At 44.7% G+C, this 23,057-nt stretch overlaps 1 protein-coding gene across 1 annotated transcript in view; it reads right to left on the bottom strand.

The window, feature by feature from the left end:
• The window catches only part of LOC135826258 (uncharacterized), a 28,792-nt gene that overhangs the window by 3,661 nt on the left and 2,074 nt on the right, over positions 1-23,057 (bottom strand). The window contains exons 4-7 of the mRNA XM_065338889.1: positions 9,621-9,774; positions 9,054-9,137; positions 7,046-7,222; positions 1,400-1,606 (exon numbers count right to left, since the gene is read on the bottom strand). Of these exons, the coding sequence (XP_065194961.1) occupies positions 1,400-1,606; positions 7,046-7,222; positions 9,054-9,137; positions 9,621-9,774 (622 nt within the window). The remainder of the gene's footprint in view (positions 1-1,399; positions 1,607-7,045; positions 7,223-9,053; positions 9,138-9,620; positions 9,775-23,057) is intronic.

Here is a 23,057-nt window from a genome sequence, read left to right as displayed (position 1 = left end):
CTGGACTCGGCAAAGGCAGTTCTTTTGGAACGAGCTCTTTCTGTTTTTAGTCCCTCCTTCATCCTGGTCCAAATTTAACAATGCATCAGTGTCTACTTCAGTATCGCTAGAGATGCTATCGCCAGAGCCTCTGGCACAACGAGAAAACTCTTCTTCGTCTGTTTGATATTCACTTCGCGTATGTCTCCTTCATAGCTCTCCATTATTCTAAAAGTAAAAGAAACCTCGTAAAACCGGCATTTCTCCGAATTTGTGTCGCTTGAACTGCCTCGGCACGGCCTCGGTTGGGCATGCTTCACAAATTGCTTGTATACATTTACCTGACCACATCGCTATTTTATGTATATTGTAGCAATAGTTATGTAGCGTTAGTGCTAAAGGTGTTACGTGTCTACACAATCACAAAGTCATGCGCCCGTACTATGCATAGTGCTCAAATGCCCGGAATTGGCGGAGCGTAGTACGCAAGAGGTACACAAAAGGAGTAAAATAGTGCTGTTTCGCTGTTACTCAGAGTTTCATGACAAAAACCAATCATCAGCCAACATCTCATGATCATGATTGTAGCCGATTGTTGCCAAAAACCTGGGATTTCCCGATATTATCCACTTTGAAACTCGTTAGGCCGCTCAAACCTCACATAATGCTGGTTTTATTCCTTTCTAATGCTCCATAATGCTCTGATGCTCGGATAATGCCGAATATAATGCCGGCATTATCCGCTGGACCCTATCCTGGATACACTCTCACTGTCTACTCATGGCTACCCTCGGTAGCCATAAAAAAAACACAAATAGACAACGAAGGGGTTGCGGTATTATCACTTCTAGAACACACTCCAATTACCCCTACCCCTCTGCCTCTTTGGGCTCCCAGCGGCGTTATCGGGTCCACATGTGTTATAGATACCATTGGTCAAGTGAGTTGGCCCTGCTATTTTCGTAATTTTGTAATTTTCGTTACTCATTTCCCTCACTCTGATGATTCTTGAAACAAGATGAAACCGGTCAGTCAACCTATCGAGTAACTTTTGTTATGGTGTGTAGGGGGTTCTACTTTCTTAACTAAACAATCGTAGCTTGTATACTAAAAAATTGTTTTGCATGGTTAACCTTTAGTCACGATATTTAACTGATGAATGTGACGTGAAAATCCATTTTGGAAAACCCCTTCATGAGTTCGTTGATGTGTAGTGATGACGTCGGAAATCATCCTATTTACTGCTATTTTTAAATGATTGTCTCCACGCTGACTATTTTATACTGATTGTCTCCACGCTGACTATTTTATACTGAGGACAGATTATGTTCTGTCCAGCGATGGATGAATAAATGATTTTTCACGACTCGTATTTGTTTCAAACATAAAAGTAAAAACTGATATCCTCTAGTACTCTTACCCAGTTGGTGACATGTTGGCAGATTTGTCCAGACCAGTCGACCAGCCTGTTGGCTAGCTATGGCTGGCAGGTTGTTCAGACCTCCAGCGCATTTGAAATTCACGGTGCACTGGGCATAATAGCCGGCTGCACAAGCGAACGTGGATGTATTTGGATCGATTATCACGTTGCTGGCGTCATAGCCGCTTGGGAAGCTGGGAGTGCCCACTGGTAAACGGAATTTGCAATTGGCAGAACAAACACACGATGTTATCAAGTAGGCCTCGACCAAATATTCTTGCGCATATTTCCGCATATTTTGTGAGACAGTTCATATAATTATGGCATATTGAGCGACAAAGGGAATATTGGAATGAAGCCAGCATATAATTCAAATATTCTGAAGAAAATGAGGAAAAAACATTCATATTATGGACAAAATGCGTTCAGAAATGCCTTTTATGGATGAATTTGGAATGGTTGAGGCATTTGCTACATTTCCCCATGGATGAACACTATCGCTACTGTTGCTGGGGACACACCCCAGCCATACTATTCCGCATGTGTTTTGATCTGCACCGTAAGCATGATAGCCGTGAAGCCAATGAATATTCTAAGGTTGTAATTTTACTGAAATGATCTACACTTTCTGCTTATGTCGAGCATATTTTGGCATATTTTGGCATATCTTTCTGCATATCTTGCTAAGCCTTTGGCATATTATGGACGTTTTTCCTGATATGCGACGAGCATAATATGCTCTTTTTTAGCATATTTGATCGAGGCCTATTATCAAGACACAACCTTCAATGCGCACTACTCCAGTCTCACAGTGTTCAATGCAGAAAAAACACACACTTGTACACACACAAACACACACACACTTGTACACACACACACACTTGTACACACACACACTTGTACACACACACACACAAATACAGTACACACACACGCACACAGTACAGTACACACACACACACACACACACACACACAAACACACACGCAGTACATGCATTGGATCAAGGCAGAGTGTCTGAGCCCTATTTTTGTGCACAGATGGTCTAACCAAATTTCATGATGGAGCTATCTCAACTCCACTGCTTATGGGTTTTGTTGTGAACTGTTGGAATCTTTTGTCGTGCCTATGAGCTCAGTACGTGGACCAAATAATTATTATGTTTTTGTATTTCGGCTTTTTAATATGTGCCTGTCTGGGCGCTGAATAGTTTAGAGGCATTAAATTAAAGGATTTTGAGTATATTACACTACGTGGCAATACTTTCACTGAGGCGTACCTTCATGCATGTGTTGCACTGATCCGGTGGACCATTGCACTGATCCGATGGACCATTGCACTGATCCGGTGGACCATTGCACTGATCCGGTGGACCATTGCGCTGCACATACTATACACTACTTGGCACCTGCGCTTTCGCCAAGCTTAGTCGTAATAATTGCTATGTTGGGTGTATGGTGTCCTTGTAAAATTTAGAAAAGCGATCCTGTCAGCTTTTCTATTATTGTGTTCACATGGCGCTACCTAACGACACCGCTATTCAGACACGTTGTCTACGTAGCTACGTAAGTTTCTACGTAAGATGCTCGGTACCTGGTCCTGGACCAGGGAGCTACTCCATGGCTCCTCGTACGAGTACCATCGCGCGGCCGGCTGGCCGCATGCGTGTGCATTGTAGACTTTTTGTTGTTGCCTTTTCGGATGTGCATGCACGAGGAACTTCCTTCTTTGGAACTGCTTCTTGCATGAGCTGTTTCGGATATTTCGTCTCCTGGCGCATGGCCTGACTTATTTCGTTTCGGCGCTGCTGAGACCTCCTTTCGCGGAATATTACTCAATGACAGGTGAGTTGACCAGTTCCCTTTGATTCATTTGCTTGTGTTGACTCTTTCATTTACGAAAAGTGTGCTGATTTTGGGCGGAATGCAATAAATAATGGAAAAGCTGACAGGATCTCCTTTCTAAATTTAGCTTTTCCGCTGCCGAGGCCTCCTTTTACGGAATACTCAATGACAGGTGATCTCTGAGTTGACCAGTTTCCTTCGATTCATTTGCTTATGCTCACCCTTTCATTTACGGAAACATGTGCTGATTTTATTCGGATTTAGATCGATTTTTATCTCTTTGCCCTTGCCTACAGTGTGCGAAGAACGCGAGTTCACCTTCTTGACGGTAAGGCTTATGTTAGATGTGTTGTCGAAATACTCATATTCATTGCACATTAGTACGTTACAAGTAAGGCACTGGTCAGTGGCATACTATCGTTGGCAGTTCCCAATCTGGAGGGAAAGGTTCAAGGACTCATTGACCGAGTTTGCCAAATAAATTCGCATATCAGGGAAAATATCCATTGTGGAGAGGTTCAGTAACTTGTTTGCTTCATACGAAACAAGCCAATGGGTGCAGTCTCGTCTCATGAAAATCTCGCACTTGTAGGATTGGATTTGTTTACTCGAGTCTGGGCTGTTTGATTTGTGAGTACCGCCGAGATTGCACTGCCCCAAATAAAGTTTCGTGCCGCCAAAGCAAGAATTACGATCTGCAATCTGTTTGTAGTACCTCTAGTACTTGCAAGAATTTGCAGTACATGTATCGTACTTTCTCTGTTGCTGTTTCAGTTGCCGTCATGTTGCTAAAGAAAGGTTCAGTACGAGGTGATTTGGCTTTTTTTAACATTTGGCATTTTTTAACAAATGTGTAAAATTTGCTATTCTTCTGGCTGTTTCTCTGCTCCGGATGGCTGTATCGAAACATGGGTGGTGGCAAATGAGAGCCAGTTTATCGTAGATCAACATTGACCAGAAAATTTGGTGCATATAATTTAATTCTCCCTGCCACGTTGGTATAACTAGTGGTGGGTGCTTTGCCATTTTGTGTAAAATGTGTAAAATGAGCCCCTGAATGGACGAGGAGGGCAGTGAATTGCTTCCGCAGGGCCTTTGGACGACGTCAGGCCGTCTTGCCATCACTAGAGACAGTAATGAAGAACAGTAGGTCACGGAATACACTCTGTGAGAACGAAAACATTTACAACCATGTTAAAAAAAAGCCACTGCAAAACGAAAATTCGAACGAAGTTTCGCCACAGTCCTTGCGAAAGTGTGTACGAATTTTTGCACGAACTTTGCGTTCTGAACATTTTCATAGTTTGTGCGGGCCAAGTGCACGTACGCCATGACCCGATCTCAGGAAATTTCCTACGACAGTTCATTTCGCGTTCCCTGCAAGTTTCGCTTCCACAGTTGCGAAAGTTCGTGCGAAGTTTCGCACTTCATGATGTAGAGCGAAAGTTTGTACGCATTTTCGTTTTGCAGAACCTCTCTAGTGACTCTTTTGTTCCATACGAGACGAGTCAATGAGTCGGTGTGGCTTAGAAGCTTTCGCTGTAGAAGAAATCTATTCGTGTGTCTATTGGAGAAATAATTGTATTCACTGGTTATAAAATAGGTTAAGACAAACTCACAGCATAAATACCATTGGTCCCTTGGTGTTCGTCCTAAAGAGGTTCAACTGGATATCATTCATACTCACCAAAAGATGTGTAAGCTTTTATTATCATGGAGTGCCTTGTTTATCTCTCAGTAGGGAGGTTTCGCTCTACGTAATTACGTATGAAAATCCGTATGTCGTACGCGCCGGGGATCGAGGGCAACTTTCATACGTAAATCTCTCTACGGATTTCCGTAGGAAAGCTCTTTCCTACGTTGGGTCCTCCGTAGGACTTTTTGAAATATTTTTCGCATTTTCCGCATTTGTCCATGGCAACGTTCAAGCCGCGCGAAACACAAGGTACACACCGTACACCACGTGCAAAATATGATGGAAAACGCGGTTTCGGTTCATGGTGCATGCGGTGGGCGCATGCAGCCAACGCGTCTCCAAAGGAGCAACGCATGTTTAGCAGTCGTGGAGAAATCACGTAGAGCGAAACCCAACAGCTCTGATTTTGACGTATGAAAATTCCGTGCAGTTTCTACGTTATTTTTATACGTAATTCCGTAGAGCGAAACCTCTCTAGTATCAGTACCTCCAACCATAGCCTTGACCCTTTTATCCTCAGGATCAGTGTAGTTGTTGGAACGAGGTGTCGGACTCAACAATGTATTTGTTTACATTTTAATACCTATTTATTGTTCCTCCTTTGCTGTGTTGTTTCAGAAAATCGGGGACTAACAGTTTGAAGTCATTGAACTACTTCCAAAAGTTGTATTGACATCAACAGGATAACGATTTCAGTGCAATATGATGCTGGATGACCTTATCACGATAACCCATGATTATAAACCATTATAAACACAGAATCAACAAAAACATCTGCGACACGCACCTGGCGCATGGCTACATTTCTCAAATAAATCTGATAGAGGGTGGGGAAATCTGAAATATCTGAAAGGCAAGACAAATTTATGACAGAGTCATGAAATTCTGCAACAGCAACATGCACAGAATGACCTGCGTCTAAAAAAGTATAACCACCACTACTCACATGTTCCCCCACAGAACATGCATTATGCTAGTGCCATTTTCTGCAAGAAAAGGCTTGCATATCAATGCGTATAATACGGTATTGATATGATCAAGAGTACATAAACCTCTTGATATGATGTGAAGGCCATCATTTACATATTGATATACATGTAGGCAAGAGTACATGTACTCTTGATGTAGGGCATCCATTGATTGGTGACAGAAAAACAAAAGAAATTATAGCAATAAAAACTGCTTTATGGCAGTTTTCTAAAAAAAGTTATTGTGTTCTAGTCTATGGACCCCGTCTAAAAAGTAAGAAATTACCGAAATGTGATAGCTGAAAATTAAAATTTCACACAAAACCTCACAATAATCACACACAGAATTAAAAGCTACATGTAGAAGACCTTTTCCCCTCGTGATCCTTTCTCCTATGCATGCATGTTGCCAATTGTTGGTGCAGTACAAGTTAAAGTTGAAAGCAGCATTTCAAGTGTTGTGATTATTGTGAGGTTTTGTGTGAAATTTTAATTTTCAGCTATCACATTTCGGTAATTTCTTACTTTTTAGACGGGGTCCATGGACTAGAACACAATAACTTTTTTTAGAAAACTGCCATAAAGCAGTTTTTATTGCTATAATTAGTAGGGGGTTTGTCAAATGACCACCGCTCCGTTCAGGTGCTATTCACTCGGTGCATGCCCTGGATGGCGTCCTTGTAATGTTGGATGTTGTGCGTTCGGTGGCACATTATCGGTTACTCGCGAAAACAACAATACCCAATAACAACTACTTCGAAGTAGAATAATCAACTCTTGGAGTCATCCTGTGAAGTGACTCAACTGTGTTTTTTCTTTTCGTTATGTTTGTCTTTTGTTCTTTTTTCTTTTTTCCCTTGCCTTTTTCCTTTCTCTTTTTGAGTATTCGAAGTCTGTGTTTTTCTCTCTTTCGTGGAGGCTTGCTTGTTGTATCCTTGGCTTTTGGCCGTTACTTTATCGCCATTATGACACTGGGCACCATTGCCCGTTTGGTCGGCGATACAAAATAACATTTCAACAACTCCAGTTGGAGTTTGATCGTGGCTAACAGCAGTGCACATGCAGCTGGTAGAGCTTTTCAACACAGTTATATAGTGGGTGGTAACGCGGACACGCCAACTTTGAATTCACTATCTACCTGCACATTCCGGAAGGTTGGTCAATACTTGATTTTTGCACACTAGCTTGGCTGGCGTCTCTGAGTCCCTGGGGCAATTGCCAGCTGAGCATGTCCAGTAGTATCCTTTTTCACACGTGATCAGTCCAGTTCTCCCGTCCACAGTGCTCCTTCCCGAGGCGTTGCCTTGTCCGCACGCTGAATGGCAAAGGGGAATACAGCAAAACATTGTACACTCACCGCATCTAAATAGCATGTAAAAAAAATAGAATAGGATACGGAGCTTGGGTTGGCTGTGACTCAGAGTTTCACGCCTGTGGCGATGATCAGACAGCACTGTCTGATCATCGCCACAGGCGTGAAACTCTGAGTCGCAGCCAACCCAAGCTCCGCATCCCATTCTATTCTTTTTGTATGAAGCTCTGCACCCCAGTGCATTGAGCACTCTTTCAAGGACCACACCCAACTTTCCGTGTGTAAAAACATGTATGGTGGAAATCGGCTAATCAGTCGTGCGCCAAATGTAACGTTTCCTTCCAAACATTATTATTACATTATTCCTTCGGCGAAACACCATAGAAGGCGGTTTGCTAGCGAATTCGAAAAGTATTCGAGCCGAACTTTGGGTTCCTGAATTGCATTGACATTGGTCAATGGCGGATAACTAAAGGCTGTCGTCACACTGGGCACTCCGAAATACGTCATATACACTTTACAACGCATAGTAGAAAAGAGTGACTGTGGTCCCCGCAGAGAAAAGAGCAGTGCAAAGCAGGTGACCTGATTCCCTAATACATATACATTATTGATTGTGTTCCCCGTCAAAGTTATTGTGGTAGGCATTCTACCAACTAGAGGTTGCGACTTCGGCGATGATTTTGTTCAGGAATGGGTTTGCTTCCACACTGGAGCTCGCGCTATTCCGCCGACGACTTGACACTTGACTGACTCACGACTGCCATCCATACATGGCATTCTACCAGCCGGAAAAACATTAAAAAAACATTCTGCGCGGGCTCACGCTACGTGAAAAGGCTGTTGTCCAAGCGGGATGCACATAGCGTCTGAACCGCTCAAGAGAGATGCTGCTTTCCTGCTTCTCACATCACTTGACTTACGGAAATTTTGTTTCTATTTCAGTCTAAAATTGAGTGTGTCTTATAGGCGATGAGCACTGCTATTTCATGCAAGTCCGGGGCAAAAGCTAACCTTTGTTTCTTCAAGAGGGCCAGTGTTGCCTCGACTAGGTACTGGATCAGTTCAACATTTCCGTAGGATGGTCAGCTGTCACGCCACCTGAATTTCGGCCCTCTTTCATTCGCTATACATTTCGCGTCGATATCGCTGAGGGTGATGGAAACGAATCTTGCCCTTTACGTTCGACTGCAATTATAAGGAATTAGCATAATATTAAGCAGAAATGTTCGTCTGGAATTCTATTTCGTCATTTTCGTCCAAGGAGCTTTTGGACTAAATTAAATGCCAGACTAAGATAATGTCGATTTTCAATACACTCTTATGATCCATGGACGAAATTTACGACCGGACGAACTCCCTTTCTTTGGAGTTGGCCGAAACTATTGACCGACGAAGTCTTCTGCCTGTAGCGCATTTTGTGATAAATTTTAACGAACCAGTGTCCATGTCGCTTTTCAAACCCATACAGAACTGACCCTTTGTAGGAAGCAGGTTTCGGTTATAACGAACCATACGGTTTAGGGCATCACCCTGGTCTTGTGGTCACCTCGTGACCGCAATTCGTCCTCCTACTACTGCTTAGGCATGCGAACTAAGTGCAATGATAATCGTACTGTCATGGGTGATATGCCAGTCAGGAAGAGTTACATGTACTCGCATCGTGTGCGTGCATTTCGGATACAAAGAACTTCGGCTATAGAGAACTAATTCTTCTGCACAATGTTGTTCACTGTATCAGGAGTCGACTGTTTCTACATCAACAACCTGTAAGAGCAGAAGGTTTGAAAAAGGTCCAAACAGCTGTATGAAGACCAGAGTACAGGGTACTAACCTTCACAGACATAACCACCCTTTAAGTTCTCACAGAAAGTTCCAGCAGGGCACTTCGTGGCTGGGTCCTCACATTCGTTCCAATCTGTAAGAGCAGGGAAGTCAAGAATACACGTGTTCAATCGCACACAGCCACTACGATATTGTTAAATTCCAGACGACCGCTGATGGGTTTTCTCTTCGATCTACAGACTTAGGTTTCTCCAAACGACTGAGAATTGACCAAGTTAAGATAAAAATGTTTTAAAAATATCGATCAAATGGTGATCGACAAATGTGTTAAGGATTCCCAAACAAGCTTTCAGGAAACATAAACCACAAGAAGTAGTAGGAGGACGAATTGCGTGCACGAGGTGACCACCAGACCAGGGTGATGCATTACACACAATATAATCGTGTTTATTTATTACTAGGCAAGTTGCCTATGTACACTTAAATATGCACTGTAGTTCAAACATCAAATAATTGTTTCGATAATTAATTATTTGCAGTAGGTGTAAGGACCATATATGGGCCACTTTTTAGCAAGAACCGCAACGGAAGAAACACGCTTGGAATGTCTTCATACCTTTTGCGCATATAAAAGGTTGCATTGCAGTGCTTGCCAGTTCGGTTAAATTACGGACAAGTTCTGTCTCCAGGTTAATCGTGGCATTGAGCCTATTATAATTTCGCAGCCAAATGTCAGACGTCCCGTTATCCATGAAGCCATCCGTGATGTTCTGTATTTCCATGGGACAAAAAAGCAAATGTTTAAAAGAAACGGGAAAAATCAAATCAACTTTGAAATGAGTTACGCCGGGGTTTGGGCTTCAAGTGTAGTTTTAAGCTGAACAGGAATCCTTCAATAAATATCAAATCCTCAATCTGCGGACAGAACTGCTGCGTCCTTTGTGGGCTCACCAGCGCAACACAGAGAAAATGAGGCTGAACCTGATAGCAATGCAAAATAAATTTTCCAAAGCCGGATTTAAACCAGGCCCGAACGTACCCTGCCAGAATGCAATATCAATATCAATACAGGACCTCCCTCAATATAACGAGTCCGGTTAGTACATAAACCCCGTTAGTAAATAGAAATCTGAAATCCCCTGGCGAAACGTGGTATACAACTGTTTACAGGTCCGGTTACAAAATAATCCTTTAGTACATAAAATCCGTTATAACGACCCTTTGCCCAGGTCCCTGGAGTGCCAAACCCTCAGTATAAGATAATATTGACCATGCAGGACCAAGGGCAAAACACGTAGGATAAAGTAGAAAGAGGAAACGTATTATGTCTATGTATTCGTGAATATGGACGATCCTTTGCATCCAAGGAAGAGTTATGTTGGAGATTTTCAATTATCTTATAACGAGTTGAAGCATCGATAATTTATGTTGTATCGAGGGTAGCCTCGGTAAGTACGAAGCAGTGCCTATTTCACCTTTAGCTGCAAGTCCCGCTACAAGATAAGTCTCGTTATAAGATAACTTTTTCGATGGCCCAGAGATTATCTACTAACGAGGGAAGACCTGTATCAGGCATATCACCACACGTTGATACGCCCACCACGCCGCATCGATACCCCTAACCTCACTGCTTTACTCTATGTATCCGCCTTACCCCTCTCTCTCTCTCTCTCTCTCTCTCTCTCTCTCTCTCTCTTTCTCTCTATTTCTCTCTCTCTTTCTCTCTTTCTCTCTTTCTCTCTCTCTCTATTTCTCTCCCTCTCTCTCTCTCTCTCACTCTCTCTCTCTCTCTCTCTCTCTCTCTCTCTCTCTCTCTCTCTATTTCTCGCTCTCGCTCTATTTCTCTCTCTCTCTCTCTCTCTCTCTATTTCTCTCTCTCTCTCTCAGTGGGTGAGGACACCTTACTATAGAGCGTTTTCACAACTTTGTCATGTTTTGTATTGTATTGCTTTTATTTTAGATTGCAAGTCAAACGGGCAATGTGACTACTTCGAATTACATTTTGTGTGTAAAGTGATCCTGTGGTGTGGACAGTGTTACCAACATTACCGACATCACGTGACCCAGAGATGCAGGAGTTGGTTTGAGCGGGAACCAACATGGCTGCCCAGTATGGTGGTGTGATGGATATGGAACCACTCGGTGCAGAGAAAGAACAGGCATCTGAGTGGCTTTCATGTTCTTTGGCAAGAGGGTAGTCTTCCGACAGGTTTGCACACATACACACATACACACATACACACATACATACATACACACATACACACATGCACACATGCACACATGCACACATGCACACATGCACACATACACACATACACACATACACCCATACACACATACACACATACACACACACCTCAGACCTCAGACCTGCCCATCGCAGAAGCGATGATAGAGAACAGCTATATTGGACATAGCAACTTGTGCTGGGATTACACCATTCACCAGCTTGCAAGGCTGGTGAATTTACCGCCACTATTTTTAGCCTTCTTATCCACCAGACAGCTGATTGAAGTAATTTTTTCTGGTCAGTGAATCCCTATTTTTCCATCTATTTTCCCTTTTTTCTTTCTTTATTTTCTACACACACCCCCCCCCCCCCCCCCCCCCATACTCCGGCATACACTGGCTGTTGGTAACCACCCAGGAGAATGAAAGAAAAGTCAGGAAGAGTCCGAGAAAGAGAAGAAAGACGTGTGCGACCATAATCGTCGGGAATTGAACCCGCAACCTCTGGATTAGAAATCGACTGCATATACCACTGCACCATATGGGCACCCCCCCCCCCCCCCCACACACACACACATTGGACCTTGGACGCGCTGCCATATTCTGGCTATATGGACCCCATGGGGGGTTGAGCAGGTTCGGAACAGTAGGGGCGATGACGGGATAGGTCCTGTGGTCTACTGAAACGCCGACCGCAATTGCAAACGATGCAGAAGGAGCTACGGTCTGTGTTGGTTGCTCTGGCCGAGCCACGGCTGCCCTTGTGACGTTTCATGCCTTGGCGCAATAGCACACAGCGGTTGCAGCGGGCGCAGTTGAAGCTGCAGCGCAGGACATATTGTTTGTAACCGGTGACTCAGGTATGTCAGAAGATGCCTCTGCTGGTGATGTTGCTGGCGAGCACTTGTGTCGGGCAAATCCACCCTTGCTCTGGAACCATCTGTCGCACTGATCGCAGTGACAGCTTCCTGGCTGTTGGCTTATGGGTAGGGCACGCGTAGCTGTACACTTGTGTCGCTTCCTGTCACTTATACGACTGAAGGAGCGGTGACAAGTTTGGGACACAACCGGTGATGGTCGAGGTCTGTTCTGCTTGTCTGGCAGACAACGGTAAGCGTTGCGCCATTTGGAGCGAGAAGAGGTGCCCACTTCATACCAGCACACACACACACACAAACACACACACACATACACACACACACACACACACACACACACACTAACACACACACACACACACACACATATATATTCACATACACAAAGCGTCCAGAAACCTACAAACACATGTTAATCACAAGACACGTTTTCGTAGCTCGTGCAGCGCACAATTGCACAAAGATGTATACTGAGCTTGTATACAAACTCCCCTGTCTCCCCACACAACACTCCAGGATTGCGTTTTGCATATAACACGTACTTCGATGACGGGAATATAAACTGGTATATAACCTTTTGTATAAACTGGCATATAAACTCCTTTTTTTTTAGGATCACACTAGTGCCCCGCAGTCCGCCTTGATGGTTTTTCGACATGCACAACGGTCCCAACTTCAGGATCTCTTTCCCGTCAACGATGAAGAACACAACGTCGTCCTTTTTGATGGAGGCTTACATTTCGCCTCCACGCAGACAGATCGCAACATCAGATAGAACCATGCGTAATAGGTACGTTTTACTGCGTCGTTGCCATTGGTGTCGTCGATGTCGCTGAAACGAGAGAGCTTGGAAGCTCAGGGCCCTACGCTATGCTTTTTCGCCTTGATGACCTAGACAAAAAAGCATAGGGATGTTAAAAATTCTTTCAAAAATTCGTTTTTTTAAAGACATAACCTGGGATTCGAACCCGCACTATCGCGCCCTGCATGCATCCACCGGTCTTTAAAAAAATCCTTTTTTAAGACATAACCTGAGATTCGAACCCGCACTATCGCGCCCTGCATGCATCCCCCGATACACTTCGCATACATACTAATTCTTCCAAGTTGCTTCACATTATGATCTTGCATTTGAAAGCCCTATTTGAATATGCATTGTGGCCAGGCAGGCACAGTGGGTTGGTCAAAGACCATGATTGAGATACGAGAGGTACCTGGTTCAAGTCCTGCCTGGGAGCGGTTTTTCCAGCCGTGCTGCTACCCACAGTCAACTGGGAACTTGTGGCCAGGCACAAGGGGTACATGGATGCAGCTAATGGGGTCGCTTTGGGCACTTGTGCCAGTGGTTGTGAGACTTACCCACTCACCCCCACCGTTAGGCGCTGCATCTGCCGCTAGGGTTTATCGGGTGTTAGCGGCCGTCGTGAGTTCCCTTCGGGAACGGATACGATAATTTACTTACTTTATTGTGGCCAGCCGTCTTTGATGGTACGGTACGGTAGATATAGGTACCGGACGGTACGCTTTCCAACGGCCAAAGAGAGTTGGAAAGCTTGTGTCTTTGTGGGTAACCTGAACATTTGGGCTCATGCAAAATTGCACCGATTTTGGGATTTCCCCACAACTTTTTGCGTCCGCAAAAATGTTGTGCTGGACCGCATTCCTGTCACTTCGCAGTGGCTTTTCGTTGGTGCAGTTTGTATTTTGGAGTTCTATGACATTTTGGGTCTAACATGATCATGGAAGAGTGCTCTTTCGACGAGAACAGGGCTCCAACTGTAGCTTTACAGCAGGAAAGAAAATGGATGCTGGTGGTCAGAGGGAAGACGTGATTGAACGATTTCTTGGCTGTTTTATGTTGGCAAGTCAAATATTCACCCTGCCGGGGCGTAGGCAGGTTAGTTTTTCTTCAGCTTCGGCCGTTTTTACCTCTGCTGCTGAACAGCTAGATCCCTGGACGTCAACTGCCGGCCAAGCATGTCATTGTTACGTACGGCCGGCCTGCTGCGAGTGTTCATCCAAATAATAGTGTGATCTACAGCGGGGCTGCCAAGTTTGTCCATTGATGCTGTCCAGCCAACTAATACTTTGTTGCTGCGTCTTATCAGCCAAATCCAGTGTCATCTGCTGCGAATATGCCAAATTTGGCCATTGCTACTACTTCTAGTCCGTCACATACAGTATTATCTGCGGAGAATCTGCCAAATGATTCGTCCAGTGCAGCTGGTCAGCCAACCATTGTGGCATCTGCTGCAGGCCTGGTGAATGTTGCTGTTTGTCAGTCAACATGTAAAACCATCGACCATGTATAAGTAATCACTCGTACATTGTTCACAATGCAGTATGTTGCTGGGCACCCATATTCGCCCTTCACAGCCAGTCAGCCACTAATTTTCCTGCTGGTGGTCATCCGTATATGCCAGCTTTGTCGGTCGGTCGGTACCCGTATGTCGCGTACTGCATTCAGTTGCGCATGTTGCCAGCTGCAACTAGCCAGCGAGTTATCTCACATCACGGTAATAATGGACGTACCTCACAGTGCTGCCCCTGCATGGGCTCTTTGGCCGCGTGAATGAGTGGAGAGATTTTCACAAAAAATTCCGGGGTTCCAGTAAGTAGCGGCAACACCCCGACCGCTCAGCAAGCAGCTTCTGCACAAGCAGCAAGATGTTCGGGCGTAGTGTGAGCCGGCGTCAATCTAAGTCTGGAGGCCGTGGAGAATGATCAAACCATGATGGCAGAGATGCTGCAATATTTGAGTGGCGCGGAAGTGGATGGATTTGATGTGGCCGCCTCCTATTCTCAGTAGCGGTATTGCAGCAGAGGAGGCTAGCCGAGTTCTTGGCAGCCACCAAGAAAAAAGCTGGAATCGCCCACAGCGGCAATCTGACAAGTGAGATGCTTTACAGCCACACCTGTGCCGAGGGCATATAAATCCCCTCAGATACCACCTGGGCTGAATTATCCATCAGGCAAGTGTACATGATGATAAACAATGTCTGTTTTGGGGCTTAAGGTATTCATTTTGCATTGAATGAGTGGTCAGGCCATGCAACGAGCTTCTTACAAGCGGATGAGTATAATGTAGGGGCCTGGTGGGTCATGCAATTTGTGTGCAAGGGATGTATTTACTCATAATTCTCGGTGCTTTGCCGCTAAACCAGTGATGAAACATCACTATGATCCATGGACATGAAAAACAGAATCCATTATAAGGTATATGGGTACCTACTAAAGCATGAATATGGAATAACGAGCATGAATGAGACAAGGGTACCTGCGGAAGCATGAATAAGGAGTAACGAGCATTAAGGAGACAAACACCGAAAAGTGTGAAATAGTTGTGTAGCCGATTACCGTATATCTGGTATCCTATTCTTACTTTGCCCTTGTCAGTGAAGTGTAAGAGAGCCCCAGTGCGGCTCAGAAGTGTGAAGGGTGCGAATGCCTTCGGGCAATGAAGAGAGAGAGAGAGAGAGAGAGAGAGAGAGAGAGAGAGAGAGAGAGAGAGAGAGAGAGAGAGAGAGAGAGAGAGAGAGAGAGAGAGAGAGAGAGAGAGAGAGAGAGAGCTAATGCCACAGTGGCACAATTTCGTGGGTGTGAATGTCTTCGGGCAATGAGACAGAGAGAGCTAATGCCGCAGTGGCACAGTTTGGTGGGTGTGAATGCCTTCGGGCAATGAGAGAGAGAGAGAGAGAGAGAGAACTAAGGCCGCGGTGGCACAGTTTGGTGTGTGTGAATGCCTTCGGGCAATGAGTGAGAGAGAGAGCTAATGCCGCGGTGGCACGGAGATATTGCCGAAGTGGCACAGTTTGGTGGGTGTGAATGCCTTCGGGCTATGAGTGAGAGAGAACTAATGCCGCAGTGGCACGATTTGGTGGGTGTGAATGCCTTCGGGCAATGAGTGAGAGAGAGAGAGCTAATGCCGCGGTGGCACAGAGATATTGCCGAAGTGGCACCGTTTTGGTGGGTGTGAATGCTTTCGGGCAATGAGAGAGAGAGAACTAATGCCGCGGTGGCACCGAGATATTGCCGAAGTGGCACAGTTTGGTGGGTGTGAATGCCTTCGGGCTATGAGTGAGAGAGAGCTAATGCCGCGGTGGCACGGAGATATTGCCGAAGTGGCACAGTTTGGTGGGTGTGAATGCCTTCGGGCTATGAGTGAGAGAGAACTAATGCCGCAGTGGCACGGTTTGGTGGGTGTGAATGCCTTCGGGCAATGAGTGAGAGAGAGAGCTAATGCCGCGGTGGCACAGAGATATTGCCGAAGTGGCACCGTTTTGGTGGGTGTCAATGCTTTCGGGCAATGAGAGAGAGAGAACTAATGCCGCGGTGGCACCGAGATATTGCCGAAATGGCACAGTTTGGTGGGTGTGAATGCCTTCGGGCTATGAGTGAGAGAGAGCTAATGCCGCGGTGGCACGGAGATATTGCCGAAGTGGCACAGTTTTGGTGGGTGTGAATGCTTTCGGGCAATGAGAGAGAGAGAACTAATGCCGCGGTGGCACCGAGATATTGCCGAAGTGGCACAGTTTGGTGGGTGTGAATGCCTTCGGGCAATGAGAGAGAGAGAGAACTAATGCCGCAGTGGCACGGTTTGGTGGGTGTGAATGCCTTCGGGCAATGAGTGAGAGAGAGAGAGAGCTAATGCCGCAGTGGCACCGAGATATTGCCGAAGTGGCACAGTTTGGTGGGTGTGAATGCCTTCGGGCAATGAGAGAGAGAGAGAGAGAGAGAGAGAGAGAGAGAGAGAGAGAGAGAGAGAGAGAGAGAGAGAGAGAGAGAGAGAGAGAGAGAGAGAGAGAGAGAGAGCTAATGCCACAGTGGCACAGTGGCACAGTTTTGGTCTGTGTGAATGCCTTCGGGTAATGAGAGAGAGAGAGAGAGAGGTAATGCTGCAGTGGCACAGTTTGGTCTGTGTGAATGCCTTCGGGTAATGCGAGAGAGAAGGAGAGAGAGAGAGAGAGAGAGAGAGAGAGAGAGAGAGAGAGAGAGAGAGGAAGAGAGAGCTGATGCCGCAGTTTCATGGGTGTGAATGCCTTCGGTCAACGAGTGAGAGAAATATTGCCAAAGTGGCACAGTTTGATGGGTGTGAGTACCGTCGGGGAATTAGTGAGAAATACAGTACAGTACCTCTTTGGCCTGCAGTTGTGTGTTGTGTTTGTGCTTCGCTTCTGTTACTTGGATGTTTCCACAGGTGGAGGCGTTTGGCACGGAAGTGACATATCTTGTCTTAATTTTGCGCTCAGTTGTGTGGCTATCGCAGTGGTCTGAAGAGCACGAAGATGCCTGGGTTCAGGGGGCCATTTGGTACCTACCGAGTCAATGCCCTGACCGTACAGTATGGACTGTGGCCTATATACAGACGTTTTGGCATGATCACATCAGCAGCTGGGCCAGCCATTGTATGGCGAGACACATGCTTGGCATTTACCATGGCCTTTACATCTCTATGACGTATACCAGGGCCGAGAGCTGTTTTCTATCGATGCTGCGCGAGTAGGATGTTAATGAGAGTGTTGTTCAGGAACATGGATAGTGCAGTCTGCCTTACTGGACGAATCCAAACCTCGTATTGGCAAATATTGGGAATCTATGCAAGCGCTATGCAGCCGAATCGGATGACACAACTTGACAGGTAACACAGAGTATATGGCAAGGCATGTACCCAGGGCTATCCTTTTCTGTCGCCATTGCCGAGCCACCGTGCTCACAGCAGAGACTTCTGTGTGTGTTATTGTTGTGAAGTGGACCACAAAGACGGTACGCTTTCCAACGGCCAAAGAGAGTTGGAAAGCTTGTGTCTTTGTGGGTAACCTGAACATTTGGGCTCATGCAAAATTGCACCGATTTTGGGATTTCCCCACAACTTTTTGCGTCCGCAAAAATGTTGTGCTGGACCGCATTCCTGTCACTTCGCAGTGGCTTTTCGTTGGTGCAGTTTGTATCCCACCCTCCCACCCCTGACTTCTGGGTGTGTGTTTATCGATATATTATCGTATTGTTTTTTCTTATTGGCCATGTGGCTGTTGCAGTTACGACTGCTTTTCTTTTTTAGTTAAAAAACGTAGGGGTGGTGTGTGCGTCGTGGGCCATTGTATGGTTACATACAGCTTCAGATTGTATGGCTAGTGACAGGGGGGTTGAGTCTGCAGGGGAAGAATACAGTGATTGAACTGAAGCTGGATGATGACCGTGTGGTGAGTGTGTTCGAGATGCCGTCCTGGGGCAGGGATGTCGGTCCTTTAGCTTGGACGGGTGTTGTTACATTCATTGTAACATTTTGTCGTTTTCTGTGTGTTTTGCTGTGCGACTATAGAAGCAGCAGTGTCTTGTGCTAATTTTTCTTATATCAGGCCCTAGGCGTACAATTATTCAAAAAAGAAAAAGAAAAAAATCAGGAAGGAGATATAATAATATCAATAATAAAGCCATTGCCGAGCCACCGTGCTCACAGCAGAGACTTCTGTGTGTGTTATTGTTGTGAAGTGGACCACAAAGACAGGTACGATCGAGGGTAATGCGACACCGTCTCCCGTACCGTACCATCAAACACAGCTGGCCACATACAGCTGCCCGCAATATTCAAAATTTGAATATTTGAATAGGGCTTTCAAACGCAAGATCATAACGTGAAGCAACTTGGAAGAATGGGTATGAATGCGAAGTGTATGGGGGAATGCATGTAGGGCGATAGTGCGGGTTCGAATCCCAGGATATGCCTGAAAAAAATAGGAGAATTGAAAAATTTATAATATCCCTATGATTTTTTTGCCGTCAGATACGGGATAGCGCCAGGCGTGACACAAACAAACAAACAAACAAACACACACACAAATACCAAATTAAAGCTGTGTGGACCCTGGCTAGCGCCAGACGTTACTGAAGTAACGTCTTCTGCATAGCTACGGGAATAATCGTGTAGCAGGTGCCTTGTGCAGCACCTGACGTTCGAGGCCGTCCTTCTTTAGCTGTTTCAGCAATCCGTCTGTCAAGCGCAGCACTCGACATGTGCTGCTGAAGAGCCCCACGTGCCACTACTTTGAGACACTTCTTGGACAAAGGCGAGCCCTTTTGCATCGACATAGAATGCAGATAGCAGGGGCGACGGAACTTCACAACTGACGGTTTTCCAATCGATGTTCTCCTTTCCGCGTCCCTCGCAGAGCGGACGGAACATGGTCGTCCTCAGAAGAACCAAAGAAACGTTTAGGAGGCGATTCAACAGGCTCGTGCTGATTCATTTTACTCTTATTTTGGAAAGGAGACGAACTCTATGTCTCTAATGAGCAAACGGTTCTCTTACAGAGCCCGCGGTGAGATCTGCGGCCGGTAACGGTCACTGTGAGGTTCAACTACTTACTTGGCGCATAGCTGTTACTTCCCATGTAACTACTAAACTAGTCACAAAGAGTGTGTAGATCTACGTCTGTGATGGTACTGCACTGCATGCACTGCACAGAGCCAGTGGTAGTATTGTACTTGCTCCGTACAGTTTAGTGAAAGGAAGACTCGTCGAGCCATGGTTGTGTGTTGGAATTCAATGTCTACCTTTGTGGGGGAGAGGGGAGTTTGCATATCAGCTCAGTATAAGCATTATAACCCACTCAGTTGATTATAATATTATGGGAAATATAAACCATTATCACTCTCTTATTATTGACCCCACAGAAACTTGTGATCTCTAAGCGGTCAAATATCAGCATATATTGACCGCTTATATTGACCACTTATTATTGACCACTTAAGCCCGAGGACTTAGAACTTTTTCCTCAACTTAGAAAAAAATAAGAACTGAAAGAAGAAAAATCTGAAGCCAAATGCTGGGGTTTGAACCCAAACTGTCAGATTCTCAGTCAAAGAACTTGGGGAACATACTACAAGAGACAACTGAAAACTTCGGTTTACACAGAAGTAATGTCCAATGTAAACGGCATATGTACATACTATTATACTATTACAATAGTATTCCTTTCTTCCGATAGCAAAGCAAAAACAGTTTTAGGTATGCTATGTCGTGATAAATCTATTATTGCCCTCATAATCGGTCAATATATGAAATATAGACCTCGTAAAAGACCTCGGGGGACCTCGGTCTTTTACTCGTTCTATATTTCATATATTGACCTCTTTAATCGTGCAATAATAGATACTTATACCTACCTTAATATACACCCCCATTCATTACACAGATCCCCGGCCAGTGTATGGTCATCCTAATAAAGATAGTATTATTATTATTATAATTATTCATTGTAAGAAAGGGTTTGCTCCCCACACCGGAGCTCGCGCTATTCCGCCGACTTTACTTGACAATTGACTGACTCACGACTGCCATCCAGAGCACACGAGAAGTCCATCGAACCTTCGACTCGGCAAACCTGCAAGAAAGCACCACTCCCTGCTCAATACACAGTGTTTCGGGGAATTCACCCCTCATCAGTTGAGCTTGAGTAGGCTGAGGAAGATTGTGCCTGAAGAGCACCACTTATATAGTGCTCTCCAGGCACAAACATCACCAGGGATACAAACTTACAGAGACGCTCCGTTTTCAGCGCGACAAACACCTCGTGAACACCAGATAGCAGCGTGAGTCAGTGTCGCTCCTGGACAGTGGGACAGACGTCGAGGCCCCTCGGTCATTCGCAACGCTGTCACCTCCAAACCAACTAGTCGCAAGCCCGCGCTGGGCACAACATCCCCCTTCATTGTATTTGCTCAAGAATGAAATAAATACGGTTAATACACACCACTGTAGAGGAATAAATACTGGTAATATATACTCCTTTTTAGGATTCAAAGAAGAGGGACTTAGAAATTTTCTCTCCACTTCAAAAAGAAAATTGAAAGAAAGAAGACAAAGGAAGAGAACAAGCGGGATTCGAACCCACAACAGTATGCATCTCAAGCAACCCCTTATACCACCCAGCCACTGTACTGCAGATGCTGAACCTTGTTGTTCTTACAATCTTGTACCCAAAAGAGGCAACATCCTATGTACACTATAGTACAAATGCTGTACTAAAAAGGTTAGTATCTCTTTGTCTGTCACCAGTTAATCCCATATTATATTATAGGATTAGATTTCAAGACGCATTTGCCGCCTCGAAAATGGTCGATGTGTGAAGCAATGTTATTGAAGATGCATTTTGATCTTTCCCGCAATGCCTCTCCTTATTTAAAATAAATGAATAGAGGTCACTCACTGGCTAAGACCCCAAGGGAAGGTATCTGTGTGCAATTATTGCTGATGAATTGCAATAAAAAGTGGTAGAAATAGACAAGGAGTGGAATAGATGAATATTAGCATCATCCTAGCATTGAGGTAGTGTTGTAAATTGCTCGCAGATCAATATGAACTAAAGACACAACATGTTCGGGGCATTTACTAAATCAATTGTGTTTAAGTATGTACACATATTAATTGTGGAATACTCTTTTGGTACTAGCCCAGGAGGTGCTTCTTCTTTAGCCATAGATGCATAGAATTTTATTGTTAGCTCCATATGGGCTATATCTAGGCTTGGATATTGCCAACTATGGTTTTTATTGGCAGGGGAAACTGGGAAGAACAAAACCAATTTTTGAAGAGGCCAAATCCTATACACAGTATAGGATTTTGAAAATTCTGGACACTCTTGCACGAGAAGGCCTGTTACAGAAAAAGTAAAGCCCTTGTGCTGGTGAAACTTGGCAGACATCATCTTTGATAAACACGGAATGCAGACTCTAACAGGTTTTTGAAGAAAGAACTTTACTTTGTAAGGTATGATCTACTCTTTCCCAAAAATTGGGAAAAATCCAATATAATTAAAGGATTTGACAGACAAAGAGATTGCATTGTGTGATGAATGGGGTGTATATTGAGGTAGGTATAAGTCGGATATACCCTTCGCTGGAGTGTATATGGAAAATATACATCATCATACAAACCTCGGCCTGCGGACTAGCCCTTTCCCAAAGGTGCCATCATATTTCGCAACTTATGCTTTTCGCAACCGTATCAAAACAAGTGCTAGTTGCTGAAATCGCATCCATATTTGCAGAAAAACCTCAAAAGTTGCTATTATCGCAACTTAAAATTGGAGAGTTATTGTGCAAAAATCACCAAAAAAGGAGCAGAAATAGCAGAAGTGCAGGGACAGCAAACTCGTACACCCCTTCTTCCTCTGAACCACCACTTTACACAGTGCCAGTAGCCTGTTGCATGTATCCTACATCATTCCAGTGCGTGGAAAAGGGAATGCACATTATCGTTACTTCTGTTGATCTACTGCTTCTCTGAATGAGTCTGAAGGCAGGCGAGAAATGAGCGAGTCTGCATTTGTCCGACATGTAGTCCGCGACTTGACCCTTTGACCCCATGCCATGGGGCCAAGGTTGGGGAAAGGTTGCGAAATAGTTGGCGAAAATGAAGAAAGTTGCGAAAGTCGCGATTTCTTCCTAAACGAAAAGTTGCGAAAAAAGTGGCGAGAATCTTTGGGAAAGGGCTACTGCGGACTCGGTTTGTATTTGGTGTATATTTTCCATATACACTCCAGCTCAGGGTATATCCTATACATATACAGGTTTATATTTCCCATATAATCAACTGGTTAGGTTATATTATGTATACAATAAATGAGGAGGCCGAGGGTTTATGACCAATAAAAACTATTATAAAAACCAAGGTCCCCCGAGGTTTTATAATAGTTTTTATTGGTCATAAACCCAAGGCCGGAGCATTTATTGTACTGTATTTAGAATCAACCAGTTAAACCTCCTACTCAATCTTCAACAATAAAATTAGTGGACAGCTGTTATTTGTGTTGCTATGACAACTCGTGTGCTGGACGAGTATTTGTTGTCATTGATTCAATTTCTTTTACTCTTCATAGGCTATCAGATCAGTTTCCTTATTCGGTCTATTTATACCCAGTATCTATAATGAGAGTATGGTCTGT

The sequence above is a fragment of the Sycon ciliatum genome, chromosome 10, assembly GCF_964019385.1.
Source record: "Sycon ciliatum chromosome 10, ocSycCili1.1, whole genome shotgun sequence".
NCBI classification, from domain to species: domain Eukaryota; kingdom Metazoa; phylum Porifera; class Calcarea; order Leucosolenida; family Sycettidae; genus Sycon; species Sycon ciliatum.
Note: the sequence above shows the minus strand (reverse complement) of the source record. Positions and strands in the feature narration are given on the sequence as shown.